Source organism: Cardiocondyla obscurior, linkage group LG12 (assembly GCF_019399895.1).
Source record: "Cardiocondyla obscurior isolate alpha-2009 linkage group LG12, Cobs3.1, whole genome shotgun sequence".
NCBI classification, from domain to species: domain Eukaryota; kingdom Metazoa; phylum Arthropoda; class Insecta; order Hymenoptera; family Formicidae; genus Cardiocondyla; species Cardiocondyla obscurior.
The window spans coordinates 5,973,497-5,992,223 of NC_091875.1; the positions used below are offsets into that span (position 1 = coordinate 5,973,497).

The 18,727-nt window shown below is 45.6% G+C and overlaps 1 protein-coding gene across 1 annotated transcript; it reads right to left on the minus strand.

Moving 5' to 3' along the window:
• Positions 1–372: 372 nt before the first annotated feature.
• On the minus strand, positions 373–3,495 carry LOC139106797 (protein sister of odd and bowel). Its single transcript, XM_070663773.1, has one exon. The coding sequence runs from the start codon at positions 2,452–2,454 to the stop codon at positions 373–375; it is 2,082 nt and encodes a 693-aa protein (XP_070519874.1). The 5' UTR covers positions 2,455–3,495.
• Positions 3,496–18,727: the final 15,232 nt, after the last annotated feature.

The window sequence follows — 18,727 nt, forward strand, 5'->3', positions numbered from 1 at the left end:
ATCAACTCGCCTGAGTAAGAGTTTAATCACGTTGTACTAATTAATTTATATCTAACTTAAGTAACAAAGATTAGATTCATCTTTAAACAGTTCCTCGACAAGTGTGCTTTTTAAAAGCACACGAATTTATTTCTGGACATCCCGATACGCGTGTGCGATGCGCTCGTCATGGTTCGCTCCTTTTCGCAAGTTTGGCTCGGAGTTTTCCATCATGGAAACAAAACCGTGTTCGTGTATAAAAAGAAATTAAAACCGGGAAACGTTAAGAAAGCCGAGGCCTCATTTGGCCGTCATATTTTCCCCAGAAAAAAATACGAAAGAAAGCGCGGGTGACCGCGCTCGTCGTTTGTAGCCGCGTTTGCGTTTCGCGAACTAACTGGGAGGGCTGCAAGTAGTTCCCGTCGGGTCCACAGCGACCTGGGACCTGCTGGCGATGGCGGGCGACGCGGCGGTGGCAGTGGTCTCTGATGTCGGGCTGGTGTTCCCGTTGTTTCCGCCGCTTCCAGAGGCGGTCTGTTGGATACTGGCGGGCTTCTGAGTCACGTGAGTCTGATAGTGCTTGGCCAGGTGAGCCTTCTGACGGAAGCTCTTCCCGCAGAGCGAGCAGGCGAACGGCTTCTCGCCGGTATGCGTCCGGATGTGCACGTTCACGCTGTACTTGTCCTTGAAGCCCTTGCTGCAGATACTGCAGTAATGTAGGGAGCGTTCCTTGCGTTGTACGCTACCGGGCGAGCCACCGGAGCCTCCGGTTTGCTGTTGATTCGTGTTGCTAGTTTCCGTGCCGGTGCTACCGTTGCTGGCACCGTTAGCGTTGTTGCTGTTGCGGTTAGCGCGTCTTACGTACTTCTTCGGCGGTTTAGAAGTGACGCCCACGCGGCTGGAAGTTAATTGCAGCTGATTCGACTGCTGCTGCTGCTGTTGCGGCGGCGGCTGTTGCTGTTGCTGCTGCTGCTGCTGCTGCTGCTGTTGGTCCACGTCTGTTCGTTGAGCGGATTGCTGCTGCAAAACATCTTGCTGAGCAGCTGTGACTACCGTCACGGTACTCACTTGAGCTAGGTCGGCCGGTAGCGTGATGGTACCTAGACTTCCACTCGCCGGGTCTAACGTGTACATCACCGTGGTAGTCGCCGACACGTTGCAAACAGGCTCGAGGCTGCAGTACGATTCCACTACTTCGTTCGCGATGCTTTTAAGCTTCTCGTAGTCGCCCGGTCGATATGTCGTCTGATCCAGCTGAGAGAGTAGTAGATCTTCGTCGGTGCAAGTCTGCATGGAGTCCTCCGGTTGCTGCTGCTGCTGCTGCTGCTGCTCGGGCACCATCAAGCTCGCGGTTCCCGAAACCGGCATCGAGATGGTGGACGCCTGCGAGGACGGCGAGGACGAGGAAACCGACTGAGTCTGGCCAGTGTACAATTTACCCTGAAGAGCGCTTCTCAGGAGACTCTCGGCGGAGTCGCCGGCGCCGACGGCGACCGCGGCCGCCGCCGCGGCCGCGACCTCCTGCAGATTCTGATCCGATAGCTTCCAGTCGTTATTATTGTCGCCGGAACAGTTGGCCGAGGACGCTCGGGCGCACAGCTCTTTGCTCTCGACGAATCCGCTGTCGTCGGTCGCGTATTGCGACGAGGGCACGGTGAAGCCGCGACCGTCGGATCCGTGAAACCTCTCGTTGACGCTCCTGGGCACCTCGCCACTGGCCGCCTCGTGATCCTGCTCGCCGGAAGACGGCTCCATGCTCAGAATGGCATCCAGATCGAGATTCGGCCGCAACGACCAGGAGTCGCTGGACGCGGGCGCCGGGCTTTTGCAGCAGTCAAGCGCGTCCATTGAGTTCGCCTCGTTGTTCAGCACCGTCAGAGTATAAATGGCACCGTCAGTGTTTTGCCGGTCGTTGCAGCCCGCGCGGCCCGAGCCAACGGCCTGGTGGTGGTCGTTGGGCCCGCCGGCGGCCGAGTGAATGACGCCGTCGTTGGTGTGCGCGTTCGAAGACCAGCAGTACTTGTTGAGGTCCTCCAAGAGAATATTGCACGTCTGCTCCTTGCTCTCGTCTTCCTGGCCCCAGTAATCGCACTCGGACTGGTCCATGGCGGTGGCGTCGCCGGCTTGCACGTTCCCATGTTGCGAGCGTACCTGGTGGTGCACGTGGTGCTGGTGATGGTGGCCTAGCGAGCCGGTGATGGTCGAGACGGGTGGCAGCGCCGTCAGCGTATTGTTGTTTGTTTCCTTGATAAAAGGTGAGCCGCCGTGTGAGCCCTCGTGGTCATCGTGAGTTTGAAGGTAGCCGGTCATGCTGCGGCAGCCGCCGGCACCGCGGTGCAGGAAGCTCTCCTCGTCGGAGACGACGCCATCGGTCGAGGCGCAGTGCGGTGGCGGCGACACCACGAAGTCGAAGAAATCTGTCTTCGGCAGATCCTCGCCGCCACCTCCCGGCGCGAAAGCCTCCGTCAGGTCCATGGAAATAATGTGGTACGCTTATCGTTCGTTGTCGCCAGCACTCGGTTTACGCTGATCTCGATAACACGTTCGGATCTCTTGGATTAAGCTAGGATCGTTCTGATCGAGGTATCCTCACAAAGCGCAGCGCCCTCGATTCCGCCCCATTCGCCACCGCATCCTCGACCTCCGCAGACTACCTAGAACAAAGAAACATTCCGTCAGGGTTCCGTATCGATAAAGATAAATAGAAAATGTAACAAAAAATAATTTAGCGGGCGTTTAATTGAGATTCAATGAGCTCTCGTAATACAAATCTAATATAAAATCATTAAGTTTCTATCTTATATTATATATATTACATATTATTATATTTATTTTATATTATATATATATATATTAATGATATAATAAATTTATATCATTAATTAACTACAGTCGACAGTGTGAATCACTGAATTTTACCGTGCTCGTCAACTGGGTCTTCAGTTTGAATAATTCAAATCTCTTTTTTTTTTTTTTCTTTTTTTCGGGAGGAAAAGAGTGAGGGGGCGACGGTACCAGATTAAATGACGTGGTCCGCGGAGTGTGTTCCGCAACCGGTTAGAGGAATGACATTGCTCGGACATCCGGGAGCGCGGAACGGCGGCTGCGATCAATTGTTGCGCGCGAGTTGCGAGCAGTTGGCATTTAGCCGAACGCGCCGTACTGTATTAATTTGGTACAGTGCGTTGCGGGATAAGCGAGCGCGGAAAAGAAGTTGCGCAAGCCGAGCCGAGCGAGCGAGCAAGCGTTGCTCATACCGATCGTACACGCGCGCCGTCCTCTCCTCGCTCTCTCCCGTCCCTCTTTCCCTCCCTTTCCAGCCGATCTCGCGAGCTGTGCCTCGCTAGAGCGAATTTATACACGACCGCGGTGCGTTCCCACGCCGTAGAGCATGCGAGAGTGTCCTGCTCCTCGAGCCGCGCTCCGTACGATCCCGCATTACCGATGTGCCGGCGGTAAACGGCCGCGCGAGAAAACTCGGGAAAATCTAGGCCGTCCCCTGCGACGCCGTAGCGTTCGTTTATCGGTTAATGGGCAAGCGGTGCAAGGAAAGCGACGCGCACCGCTGACGAACAGCGACGATAGTGAGAACGGAGAATGCCTCTCGAAGATACCGCGAGGAATAATGGCCTAAGCCGCGCCTAATTAAATCCGCAAACATCGCGTTTAATGAGCCGAGAGTAAAAACTCTGTGCAGAAAAATTTACATATTATTAATATTATTATTGTCGCGTGTAAGATTTTTTTTTTTAATTTGAAGAGTCGTAACTCTTGACCGTCCTCCCGATGATTTAATAATTGTTTTAATTATTTTTATAGAAACATCTGAGAATTTGCGAAGATTATCGATCGCTGAGAAATTCAGGGCCCGGGAAATGTAGGTCTCAAGAACGACGAGAGGCCACAATGCAATTGTTCCCCGCAGCGATCGTTTTTTTTTTTTCCCCTCCTGATCGCGTCTTGTGCAATGCAATGATCTAGTTTCGATCTCTCGCGCGAAATCGGCGTACAGTAGGAAACCGGGAACGATTTGCGGGCATCGCGTTTAAGCAACTCGTCGCCCGGAGGAAATCGAATCGTGAAGTTCGACGATCGCGCAACGACGTCGAAGAAAAAGGCGGAAAGGAGAACCGAGGGGCGTAGGGTTCGTACATTCGATCGAGTTTCGCGATTCACGCGCGAAAGATCGATCGAGCGAGCTAATGAGGCCCAGATGATCACGACGATTTCGCCGCCGATTCCTCGAATTCTCAATCGCCGACAACGGCGGATTTTCTCCCCGGCTCTCCAATTAATTGGAGTTCATTCATGTTTTAATTAATAATAACTTTTTTTTCTTTTATCGGACGATCGAGAAACAACTTGACGTGATGACTTACAAAAGATTCATATCGTTCGGCAATTTAAAAAGTAAATTCGTAAAAAGAAAAAGGCAAACTAGAGTAATGAGAGTGGCGTTCAATCTTATATATAAAAAACAAGCGAGAGTCAACATCGACTGTCAAGTCGGAGATTAGATTTTTGCTAATAAAATATAACTTTTTTGTTTCAGATGAACCAGAGGAAGACTTTCGTCGAAGGAGAATCAGACTGACATCCTCGTGTTGGAGTGACCAGTGCTGAGAGGAGGAGGAGGGCCTAGGAAAGGCATCGTGCACCAGCGGAGCAACTTATAGGTAAGCATAAATTTTTTTAAATAAAATCTTTATTAAAAAAATAACTTACCCCTTTTTTATTAATTTTATTAATTAATATACTATCATGTCAACATTAATTTTTTTTATTTTTTGTTACAGTCAACAGCAGAACTTTACAACTCCGCTGAAGTTCATGCAGAATGGTGAGTCTCATAATTTTTTTTCTTTACCTAGTATGTAACGAGGCCTTTTAAAAAATAGCGCGTGCATGTTTTTTTCTAGTCCGATATAAATTTAATATTTAAGCCGATGCGTAATAACAAATGAATTGACAACAGGGACCTACCGTAATTAAGTTATCATTATTTCACGTAGCGATTCTCTTTTGATTTCCACCACCGAAAGTATACTCAAATATCGAGGCTTGTTCCGATGAGCTTCGAGTTGTTATTCGCCGCGAATTTCGAGAATAAAATTTTTTTTTTTCTGGATGAGCTCCGAGCGAATTCAGTCACGTTTGCTCGGCCGAGATTATTCGCGCGTAATGAAACATCCTGCTGCTTCCCGGTAAAAGAGGCCAAGAATCCTTTCGTGCTGGGAACTTGAGAGCATCGGTCGGGTTCACTCAAGTTCAATCGATCAAATTTCGGACACGAAGGAAAAAGAAAAGGCAGACGCGAGTCAATCTCCGCATGAGCGAAGGGAGAAATAAGAACGCGGAGGTACTTCGTTCCCTCTCGTCGTTTGCCCTTTTCCCCGGTCACTCTTTCGTCGTTCCTCGTGTCGGAATAACCAGGAATTGGTAAAATTTTACGAGCGCCTTTATACGCCGTAATAATACATCCACGTTTTATCGCTTCATTTGGCCGATATAATTTTTCAACACGCGTGTCACGTGGCTACATTTTTTTCCCCGCTTTCGGAATGACTCGTCTCGTAAATTCTGCAACCGCAATTTCGCAAATTCGCGTCTTTCTCTCTCGAAAAAAAAGAACCGAAAGAAAGGGAATAATCGGAACGTTTGAAGTCGACGTCGCAAAACGGTGTCATTAACACTTGCAATTAACGCTTTTAGGCGCAATTTGGAATTGCTAAATTTCGGGACGCTGTTATTTTAATTTTTAATTTTTTTTTTGTAACGCACGGACAAGCGTTAAAAATAAAAGCAGATACTTCTCTTTGCAAATCGAGAATTTCAATCGCGCAGCAGGGAATTTTCGCTCGAAAAGTCTGTGGTGAAAAACACAAAGGATAGGCGCATTACTCTCCTTGCGAAACTCTTAACGAGAGGCCGCGAGTCTGGCGTTTATGTCGCCGGAGCAGGAGGCGAGCGAATATCGACGAACTGGTTGCGAAACCAGGAAAACGGGGGCGAAGCGCGCGGAGAACAGCAAAAATGACGAAGAATGGAAACGCGAGGGAAGTCGGGGGTACTGCGATCGCAAAATGATATTGGACAAATGAAGCAATAAAGTCCTTAGCGAGCAAACTCGCGGGCCGCGAGAGTGGCTGGGGGAGGGAGAGATAGAGAAAAAAAAAAAATTCCCCCGCCGATACTGTCCGAGAATTATGATGTAACGGTGTGTTCGCCGAGAAACAAACAGGTTCAGTAGGGAAGACACGAAACAAGTATTAATAGAGTATCTGCTTCAGCCGCGAAGCGAATAAATTGCAAATAAATTGGAGCAGGTTGTGCAATGAAACTGCATTCGGTTAAAAGAGAAAAGAGAGAGAGAAGTTGTCGGGTCGCTGCTCGCAGCGCGAAACAGTTGGAACCGAAAAAAAAAAGGTTCGACTCCACGGCTAGCTCTTGAAATAAATAATTTTTAAATAGCAGCCGGCGAAATTTGTCGTGGATAAAATATAAGTTCGATTCCCTCGCGAAACGTTACGACCTAGTAATAAAACTATTTAATAACGATACTAATAAAAATAGTCATCCTCGTACACGTTTTGCTCGCAATCAATATGTTAAAAAAGTGTTTTGGGAGTGTTTTATGGTTAGGCTTCGCCTAGTCTCGCCGAAAAAGATGGTCTTTAAGGCAGCGACAGCTTTCTCTGTCGTCGTGCCTCACGCGCAATTAAAGGAGCCCATTCAATTAAAAAAAAAAAAAAAAAAAAAAAAAATTATGAAACTGGCCGGCGCAATTAAGGGGGCAAGACCGCTTAACCCACTTACCGTAAACAATTAGACGCGAGAGAGCCGGGACGAAGTAGCATTAAAAGTCAAGTGTACCGCGACGGAATATCAATACGCTAAATCTGCCGCTCGCAAAAAGGTAACTGGCCAATCAACCGCGAGAAGGCCTTTAATATTCCTCGACGAAAACCGGTGAATTTCTTCCTCTTCGATATCTTGCCGCGCACGTAATACGTTTCTGCTCCTTTAATTGCATTCTTATAGCATGATGCGATCTCGATAAATTATTCCCGCAGTTAATATTTCATACAATTTCTTGTTAATGGACAATTTATTTACTTTAAAAAATTAACAAACTTACAAATATCTACGAAACATTCTTTATAATTAAGTAAAATAAGCCGAGATAAAAAAAAAACTAAAAAAAAAAAAAACAGGATAGTCCTAAAATGTCAAAATTTAATTTAGTTTAATTTAATTTAATTTAACGTCGTATTAAATTTAATAACGATATTTCGGTTGATAATTACGTTCCATTCTTTTTTCACGCGGTGTTCGCACGTGGCAACGCGACGTTATTACGATGTATTTAAAGTATAGCAATCGTCGTGCGGCATAGAGAAATATTAAATTACTGATTGCCAGGAAGACGATAACATTGAATTGATCTCACGCGATCGTGTCTTGTCTTGTTCCCGATACATGTGACGTGCTTAATCAACGGCGATTACGATCGTCACTTTAAAACTCCGGATCTTCTAACAGTAAAATTGGAGCTCTCCGCGCGTTCAATTACAGGTGTAAAAATGGGTGTCCCTCCTCGTGATCAGCCGTATGACGGATACACCTTATCGCGTCGCTTGATAGAAAACTTATTTCGTTTACAACAAGCGAAATTAATGACTTAATAACGGATTGCATGCACACGACGTGAACGGTTTTTCGAAAGCATAAAAAAAAAAATTGAGGCGTCTTCCAGTCGCTCAACAGTTTACTATCACCCTGTCTATCATAAATTCCAAAGAACTCGGCGATTCAGGTTAATTATCTCTCGACCTCTTTCATTCGCTTAATAAAATGTAACGAAAATAATTCGATGCGATTGTCAGAGCCTGCTGATTAGCAGCGAGTATCAAGGCGAGCTTCACGGCGGAACGAAGCGAGATAAAAATCGATATAAAAATGAAAGAGACGCGACGGCTTCTCCTCGTTTTCGCAAAAGTCCGAAAAGTTTCACCGGAAATTTAAAGGTCCGGCGCGGAGAAAGGGTGGGAAGTGAAACAAAAATTTTTTTCGGCGAGAAGCTGCGAGGCGAGGCGTAAATCGGGAGAGACGGCCAGCAGACAGCGTGCGAGTGGAAGGCAAATAAATAATCGGGGAGACTGCTCGGCGGGATAAATGAGCGCGATGAGGCGACGGTGCGCGATGAGAAGGCGGCGTGCGGCGAACGGCGGCAAGCCGCGGCTCTTTTATATCGAGGGAAGCGGATGCTCGGCCCAATTCCCGCTGCACGCGCGCGTAAACGCGCTGAAACACTTTTCGCGATCGCCACGCTACACTTACGAAATCGGCGGCATTGTGGAGCCCACGGATCGGGGGAAGAATAAACTGAGATCGCCCCGATACGACCGGCACGCGGGACGCGACCGTGACGAAAAGACCGCTCTCGTCTTCGCGATCTTCCGTTACGAAGAATCCCCGCGCGTACTTATACCTAGCGGGGTCTAATTCATTTTTCTCACGTTTCTCAGACGGATGCTGCAACTCCGCGCAATAAGCAACATTTTTCGACTAAATACATTCAACGCGCGAGATTAAAAATAAATTGCCGAAAATAAACGCGACACTACCGACGTGTTAATTTTTATCTCCGTTCTCTTGTTTAATTAATTTCTTGCAAGCAATTACTTTTGTTTCACTTACAATTATTTTATTTTAAATTAATTTTGTTGCGCGAAAATGCGCAAATTTTCCAAACGAGAGTCGACGACTGTCGCAGAAAACGATCTAGCCACTGTCGATTTACAAACAAAGCTGCGCGCTATTTTTGCAAGAGCGCTCTAAAGGCGCGGCTGTCAGCCGGATTGCGCCTCTATATTCCCGCCCGTGCTCCGCCGCGTTATCGCGGAATTCATCAAAACTGGAAAACGCATTTGCATTGCGGCTCGTGCGCTGCGCATCGCGGTTTTACATTAAATCCCGTTAGAAAACGATCTCTGCGCGGCCCTCGATTTCGAGGCGGAGACAGGAGGATGCTGCGCGGGATGCAGCCGAGATGCTGTGAATTTTCTCGCGTTGGCGGAAGGCCTTCTCTCTCTCTCTTTCTCTCTATTTCTCTCTTTCACAGGCAGCTAGTAAGACGATCCGTAGTTATACATTGTTTAGGAGTTTTATGTTATTTGGGACAACGTGCACTCTCTCCCTTCTCTCCCCCTTCCCCCCCTCTGTATCTCTTTCTCTCTTTTCCTTCGGCGTGGTTCAGTCAGCGTTGCATTTCCGCCACGCTACATATCGCTTCGTTGCACTTTTTCATGGCTCTGTTCGTGCACGAACGAAACACGATGGATCGTTATCAAGTATACGCCGTTCGGAATGGCAGAATAGGTCATTTAGAAATTTTAGTAAACGCTCGATGAGATCCCCAGATAAATGCGAAACGGGAAAATGTGATTTAGAAACAATAAGGTGAACAGTGAAAACGATAATTATTAAATACAAAGCTTCTAAAACATACAGATTCTTCGAAATTAAAATTAAAAGTTATAACAATCTTTTTTTTTTTTTTTTTTTAATAGAAACTATTTCTATTTTTTGAATAGATGTAATATCTACCATTTTTCGCGGTGATAAAAAAATTCCGTTTCCGATCCGTTGGCGATAGATGATTTTCCCATATTTTATTATTTTATGTATCTCTGCTCTCGTGCGAGAAGAATATCGGCGCGTGAAGGGACCGGCCGAGGCTTTGCACGCGTGCATCGAAGCACGTGCGCGACGGACGATACATCCTTGTCGCGTTTAGAATGCGTTTCATCCGTTACCAGGCGATTTCCATATTCGTATAGGAAACGGCGAGCGAGCTGGTTTTTCGAGCCTCTCTCTTCCTCCGCTTCACTTCGCTCGCTCGGCTGACTAAAGTGATACACGCTCGTGTACCCGGGGCTGGCTCCTTTATCCCGCCGTTCCGAGAGATCGCTTTACGTAACCGAGACAAGTCGTCGCGGCGTTGACGCGTTTTTAATCTCACGAAGAGCTACATACAGATCCCGCATAATAAAAAGCGTGGATTTTAGATTGAAATAAAATTTAAAAAATAGTACAAAAACAGATAAGACGGATGTAAAAAGAAATAAAACCGGACGTGCTGCAGCAAAAAAAGAAAAATATAAAAAAAGCAGTTCGCGCAATCCTCGGTTCTCGCTCTGCTCTCGTTTTCGAGAATCGTGGCATTTCATATTCCCGCGAATTACTCGAAATCGGCGCGTTGTCAGTAACTCATAAAGTTCCCGAAAGAATCACCGTCTCCCTCCATTTTTTTCCGTGGCTTTCGACATCCGAGCCCCTCGCACGCGAAGAAGTGCGTGCGTGCGTGTCGAGTGCGCCTGGCGGGCAACGAGAGTGCCGGTTAAGTAATTTAAGCACGGATACAAATACTCGACGCGAGACGCGGGACTCGGAGGTAAACTATGCCGAGGGAATCATAACCGTGCGCGGGATCGAGTGGGTTTCTCGCTTCGCCGAGCAATGTCCGAGTACGCTCGGTAAATTGTCTTATTTATGGACCGTTCGGCGAGCGCGGATAGTAGGAGTGGCTTTTTAAATATCCACCTGTTTTTAAATGCACGCTCGACAAAAGCCTGCGAAATATCTTCCGCGATAAGTGCCGCACGATAAAGAATTTGAGAATCGTTTGACAAATTATTTAGGAAAGATTTTGCTAAATACGCTTTGTTATATTTCTCGCTTTGTCATTTTTACGACGTAACGATGAATCGGAATTACGCTCGATATTTTCGTGAGATTGGCTTGGCCCGCTTAAAGCCGGAGACACACGCGCTCGCGCTTGTGTGAGCTGCGTGCACGTACGCGTACGTGCACACGGTGTGACTTGTAAGACGACGGAAGCCACCGCGTAGCCGGCGGCGCGACTCGGCATTGTAATTAGTCCTCGTTACGAATTTTATTTCCTCGTTTGTTTCTCCCGATTAACGATCTCTCTTCCGAGAGGTGAGCGGCGCTCCGCTCCGGCAGCGCCAAAATCAGAGAAAGCGGAGTGTTATTATGTCCGATGCTTTAATTGAACGCGTCGGAATTTCGGGAAACCGCACGTCGACTCGTAGACTCGCTTTCTTCGCCGTTTATATCACGAAACACACGCCCAAGCGCGATCTCCGAAATAGACCGCCGTCCGATTAAGGTTAATGAAAGGAGCGACGCGTCTAATTCCTCCGGCGTGAATTAACCTTTAGCTTTGACACGATTTACCCTTTCTACTTTTTCAATCCAAAGTGATATAAAAAGAAATGAAGGAAGTTACAAGCGTGGTACTGAATTTTTTAGAGATTTTATTCTTTGGTATCAGCTTTTAATTTTTACAAATTGTATCAAGTATAGTAATACTTTATTTATATTATTTATTTAACGGTGCTTTTTGCACAGCAGAATTTTTTTTTTAAACGTATTGCGAGAGATTAAACGGCGAGTCTCACGAGAAGATGCATCAGCATTTGACTCGCCGTGAAACGGAAGAGAGACAGAGATACAGAGGCTACGCGGGGTGCATTTGAATCAGCTCGACATCCGTTTTATTCCTGTCTTTGGTAGCGGAGGAATTTCGTGTCCTTCTCCGTCCGCATACGAAATCTCGCCGTGCCATTGTGCCCGGCCGTTCATTTCGGAATACAAAGGGCGCTACGTATACAAAGGCCAAGCGCTCGGATTCTGCAATCCTCGGCTCAGCTCTCGATTTTTCGAATCTCGAAATCCCAAACTTTCTCCGTCCCAGTCTTTTCATCCTCTGCGCTTCGAATATGATTTAAAAAGAAAATCATCGCTTTTATTATCGAATTTAATTACTCGTTAGGAACTTCGAAACTCTTTTGTCGTCAAATTGAAATCCGGAAGATATTAATTCTTGTAAAAAAAATTCTTGAGCGTTTTAATTGAATATCATTTGAATTTAATTAAACTAATTAGAAAATCTTGCTACCGATAACCAAAACTTAATTAGAAATATTTTAACACAAAAAAATCTATAATTTTATTCACATCTCGCCCTCATAAGAGGTCTCGTCCAGCGCCATCGCGAGCGTGCTTATTGTTCCGCCGATGTGATCGCATTATCAGTCGGTCGTTATCGTTTAGGGGAGATACGATGGTGCACTTACCGCGTCCCACAACGGAAATCTCAGAAAAGAGGAGATTCTTCACGGTGGCGTGAGCAGATGAAGGTTAAGACTTCCTTCCTCGAAAACAAGCACGTTTCGAAATTCAAAATTATTGAAACGTTAAATGCATTAAAAAAACCGATGTGTTTTTTTTTTTTTTTTTTGTAAACGTAGAACAAAGAAAAATGACGCGCGCTCTTTAACACCTAGTTTGATGTATTTTTATATATTTCCGGAATCTTTCAAACGTTAAATCTTGCTGATCTTAGACTTCGTGATAATTTAGTCGTGTTAATAGGGAGTCATTGGCAGTAACGTCTATCTACAGCTCGAACTGGAGGACAAAGCTTGTAGGAGCGCGCCGGAAAAATAAGAAGTTAACCCGTTCCACCGGAATCGAACAGACAGTGATCGATTTCGCCGCGCGAATCGCCGGAACACCTGTTTAAATCCTGAGAATTCCGGTTCTCTATCTCGTCGGATCGACCGGGGCGATTTCGCAATAAGTCGCAAAGCCGAAAGATCGCCGACGTGATTTCGTAGATCGAAGGCAAGCATCGCGGGTAGGTCGCGGTCAGAGGAGAGGAGTATCGCGGGGTGAACGCCTCCGAGGTGCATTAAAGTCGTATTAAGGCCGTCCCGGTATTAGCCGGCTGCTTATTCTCGACGGTAACTAGTCCCGAGTGGACTTTACACGGACTTCTCGCGCGTGTGTGCGGCATTAGGTGCGCTCGATCATGCAAATTCCTAAATCGCCGGAACAAGTGTCACGGGTACGTATTTATGAGTGGCGTTGCCATTCAGCCTTGGACACCCCTTTCCTCTTCTTTCTCGCTTTTTATTATGTCTCGTAATAGCGTGAATTTAAATCCGCAGGTCGGTCTTTTACAATTTTCCTCAACACTGCTATTTTTTTTTTTTTTTTCTTTTTTTTCTACGTCTCTGCTTTCTTTCCAGAAACGCACGCATTAAATCTTTTTATTTATATATATATATCATTCATTTCTCAAGAAGAAAGCGTATTATAATATACTTTCTTTCTCCTCCGTGTATATGCGAATAAAAAATGCAGGATCTTTTTATCAAGTCTTTATTTTTGCCGTTCGCAAAATCGACGAGCTCGCCAACGCATTTTTTTTTTTCTTTTTCTTTTTTTTCCCGTAACGATCCGATGCAAGTGTAAATATTTTCTCGTTGCGCGGTCGAACGAAAAATTTTGTTCCGAGCAAGTTTCCAGCCTGATATTTCTCGCGACCTGTTTCGGCACAAGAGAGAGAGATACTTTCCATGCCGCCGTGAGCACTAAATAGACACCTGAGAAAAGTGCCCGAGCGCGTGCACACGCGAAACACGGCCGCCAGTGTGTGCGTGCGTATCTGCGTTCGCGGTGAGAACCGTGCGGGAAGATAGGGAAAAGATTGAACCGTCAATCTTTTGAGCATCGGGACAGATACGACGTCCGACTCTTCGAAAGAGACGACGCCGTCCGTCGTACGTTCTCAAACACTGAAAAGAAAATATAGTTACTTTTAGACTGGGCAATAACTATATTTCTAACGATAAATAAATGTGGTTGAGTATATAGTCGATTATAAATACGAGATTATTATTACAAGCAAAGGTAAATTATTTCGTTTTGTTTTATTTGATTTAATTTTATTTAATTTGATTTAATTTAATTTATACATATGATATTATATTTATTATATTTATGGATTATAAATGTAGTCGATCGTATTTATTGCTAAAAATATCATGAAATTGTGGCTGGGTCGAGAAGTAATTATAATTTTCTCTCAGTGAATATCTGCGACCTGCGAGTTTTTAAGCCCGATCGGTTCGACTTTGTGAATGAGTCTCGCATTCTTGAATTAAGGACTTTCCTCAAAATTCACCTGTGCACTTCCTATTGTACACGGACTGACTCCAGATCCCCGAGACAATCTACGCAATCTGCGTCGCGAATTTATATAACTGGCGATGATAACTTAGTTCGCGCCGGCAATTAGCAACCGTATCGTATTACCCATTAAATGTAGATCAAGTCTCTTTCCCGTTTCGCACCACTCGCATATCGCGAGTCGATTGTGAAATACAAATCTCTTCATTTGTAACTTGATCGCGTAACCCGTTCTATTTCATGGCTTACGGTAAATATCGGCGATCGTCGTGTAATTCATTTACAAGCGTTATAAATAAAGAAACTTTTTTCTTTTTTTTTTTTTTTTAAATTATACTTAGAAAAAACGATACCGTTTACTGCGTACGTGCGTCACCTTAATTAATAACCACCTACAGCGGCGGCAAGCCAGCACCCGGCATACATTATCATAAATGTGATAAGAGCGTCATACGTGAATAATAATTTAATTCCAGACATTAAGCAAGATCTTAACGCGTAAAACAATGAGTCTACCGAGCAGAAAAACGAGCGATACCAAACCGTATTCTGAATAAATGACGAACAGGATCGGTCGAACGGTTTCTGACGTGTTTCCGCGACGCAAAAAAAAAAGAAAAAAGAAAAAACAAATTTTTTTTTTACATAAAAATAAAATAAAATATTAAAAAAGCGAGTTCGGAACAAAGCGATGGAGAATGTCGCGCGTTTATCGAGCGCGATTGGTTTCTTTCTTTCTTCGTGGCGGATATATTAGCGAATTTATTTTTAGCGGCGACGATAAGAAGCGAACCACGCTTGGCAGAATCGATCGGTACCGCTAGGCGATTACTCAATCAGCGACATTGATCGTTACTCACGGGCCGTTCTGCCTGTAACTTCCCCCAAGGACGAGGATAACGCGTGTGCAACGAAATAAATAAAAGAACTCGTGGGGGCCCAGGATCCGTTACGATCGGCGCACGCTGCCGATATTGCTCCTTCCTTTTTTCTTCTTCTTCCTTTTTTTTTTTTTTTTTTTGTTATCCCCGCGATACATCGTCCGTAACGTTTTTTTTTCGACTCGAGAACCGACTCGACGATGCGGATATCCTGCCTCAAGGATCTCCGCGTGCGGTGCGCCTCAACCTTCTTGCGTAGCTTTTCGCGAGCGAAAAAAGACCCGAAGTCAGAAATTGAATCGAACGCGATTCCATTGAGATGCTGCGTCGTCGAGAGCTCTTTAAACGGATGTATTGGAAGTATATATATATTACTCGTTATCGGATGGTGATGATAAAAGACATGCGGCAGCTGCGTTTAACACAAGCGTCGCTTTTGCAACTATCTTGTATTTCAGATTCTGATTAGTATACTTTTAAATTCAGCCGAGATTAAAAGCATACGCTAATCAGACTCGCGACTTTTGCAACAGCTGCGAAGCAACTTTTCTGCTGGACGCAGTCAACGCGTTTGATTTTTTAAATTACCGCACGTTAGCTGATTTTGGATTTAAGATAAAGTCTCTTTTACTAAATTTTGCCCTCTTCGAACGTTCGTAAGAAATCCGAACGGTCTGGTTTGCATCGAAAGGAGGCTCGCGCGGCGTCGATCGCCAACTTAGAGGCACGGCCGACGCAGGATCGGGGCTTACTTAGTTTAAAATAGTTGCAGCGTCCTTGGATGCTAATTACAGGCTGCGCTCGATTGCGAGATACACCTTTCAATCGCCGTGATTCCCCGCGCGCGCTTATTTATCGAACTTTCCGCTGGCTTTTTCTGCACCGACACCGAAATGATAACGCGCCTTCGTCGTCGACGCGACAAAAAGAGCTAATGTATATCCGGTCGCAGATAAATCATCGCGGACCGACGTTAATCATCCGCGCGCTATCGTCATTAATATTACGGTATATTAATTACGATGGAACAGTTAGCGTCAAGGCAGCGAGATCGAAGGGAGCAAAACGAGTGTCCTCGTCTACTTATCGTCTGCTCATCGCCATCGTTTTGTTCTTCGCTATTACGTTATCGCGCGTCTAATTAAATTTTACATCGTACATGGAAAATAGCGCATCGCGTCGCATCAATCATAACCTGAATTCGTTCCGAGCCCGCGAGTATATCTATTACTTATTGTTCCTCGGATTTTAATATTCGACGAGATTAGTTATTCAACGATATTCGGTTGAACGCGCGAATTTCGCCGAGAGTTTATTTTTTCACCCCGTTTCCGCCGCCCCGTCGCGATACCCGGCGATCAAGGAAATAAGGGTACGAACTAACGACGTGAAAGTCAGCAAGCCGAAGTAGGCCTCGGCAATTTTATGAGCGCGGGCTGACCCTTAATTTGAACAATGACCAAAAGGAGTATAACGATAATGTACAGTTAAGCGCCGGGGACTCTCGGAACCCGCTGTCTTTTCGGGGCCTCCTCCGGGCCGCGTGATATCTCCCCTCCTCCCCCTCCTCATCCCCCCGAGATTATCCTTAATTCCTCGTTATAACAGTATTTGCGCGCGGCCTAACGAAGTCTAAGAGAGCGATCCTCGGAATCAGATTTTTGTTGACGAATACGCGCGGTCGTTAATTATTTACACATTAATTATCTTCAAGAGATGCTCGTTAAAGGTAAATCGAATTTCACACACTGTCACGTGTGCGAAATTAACTGCCGTTTCTTAATTAAAAAAAAAAAAAAAGAAAAAAGAAAAGAGCAACGGAGACTCCGCGAAGGAAACGGACGGAAAAGAATTTCCAGACACGCCGCAATGCGCGAGTTATAATTCTGAAAAAAAAATTAATTAATCAATTAATGAACAATAACAGTAACATATAATTAAAGCGCCGTTTAATCTTACATCTTAATGTAATTGTGGAATTAATTTTATCCCCGCAGTAAAACTTTTACGAGCCGAAAAGCTTGTCCCAATTTCTACACGTGGAAGTACATGACCCCTGCGCGCGTACTTGCACGTATTGACGAGAGGAAAGGGGGATGAGCAGGTCGGAGAGGAGAAACGAAGGGGGGAGGGAGCCGCGAGGAGTCGGAGAAAAATAAAGAAATCGTTTTGCATGCGGTGAGCGCGATAAATATTCATGAGAGTTGAATTTTCTCCGGCAGGACGATAAATCGCGTCCTCGAATCGCGAGATGAGTCAGGGCTCCTCCGGGCGGAGGCTGCGTCTGGTACCCGCTTCCTCTTTTGATATCCCGAAAGTATTCGGCCCATTCGCGCATACGCGCTCCGTAAATCGAGACGGCATCGGAGAAGCTGCGCCCGGCGAACAAAATTACCCCCTTAATGCTCGTCCTCCTTTCTTTTCTCTTTTTCATCTCTTTTTTTTGTTACTCCCTCTCGGAAAAAAATTTCGCGCGGCTGCAGAAAATAAATCGCGCGCTGATCCGGCAAACAAGTCGGCGATTAATGCGCGGGTCAATCGCGAATATTAGACTCCTCTTGCTTCTTCGGTCACTTTCAGTTTGAGAGGAACACCGCGCTGCGTAATCCACTTTCTTCTCAATTAATTTCTAACGAAGCGTATATGTAAGAAACTTAAATTTAAAAAACAGTATAAATAACTACGTTAATTAATTTATATAAAATTAATTCGTCACTTGCCGCGCCCATCCTACAGCGTGATACTTTTCTGCTCGTCTCCGAAGACCCTATCTGTTCCTAAAATTATTTCTATTCGATCGCGGACACCCTGCGTAATTAATTAGCAGTTATTTATTTCAAGCTTCATTAATTTACCCAATTCCATCGTAAATTGATTATGGATCTCATGAAAAATTTCCACCTTAGGGATATAATTATTACGTAACAAGTCCTAAACTTTTCTGCTAATAAACAAGGAGCGGGAAGGGTCGACGTTTTACAAGGGCCTTGAGAAAACGGCGAGGGATCGTTAAGATCGCAGGGCGTCCCGGCGCCGGGATACTCGATCCGGCAATTTGTTACCCGGCGGCGTGACGAAATGCGTAATTACGCGCCGCTCAGAGTGCGAATAATTTTCAGAGCGCTCGTGTGCGTAAAAAATACATACGCATCATTAATCTCGCGGGGGGGGGGGACGCGGAGGGGAGATGCGGCGGAACACCAGAACGAAGAGAAGACGAAGAAGTCGCGGCCGATAATTATCCGCGCGCGGAATATCGTAAATCAGCGATTAGAAAAGCGCGAGTCCGATGATTTCTATCGAGACCTCGTGAAAGCAGCGTGGCGGTTACAACGTTAAAGCGCAGATACGGCATCTCGAGACGTATCGGACGCGGCCATTTGCATAATAAGACGTCCGTTCGCGCAGGATACTTTGTTACGGTAGCGTGTCCGTGTAAATACGCGAACACGTAACAGCGCGAGATCTAACCTCCGTGGAATAACTTTAATTACGTTTGCCAATTATTTTTAACAATTTGCGCGCTGCATTTTTATTTCGGAGCTCGACGCGAGACTCTTTATGTAATTCGCGCTAAGAATTTTAATCGAGGTGGCTTTACTCGATACAATTAAATGACGAGTCGATGATACGCAGGTTATTTTTCTGAGCCGCCCTGCGAAAGTTAATGGACATTACGTGAAAGGCCTCGTCGCACGAAAACGATATTGTCGAAATAAACGCATCAATGGCGGATTGATTTATCGCTCGCGCTGATTGATTTATTGCCGGTGTAATATAGTATTGGGAGTTCGGATGTGGCA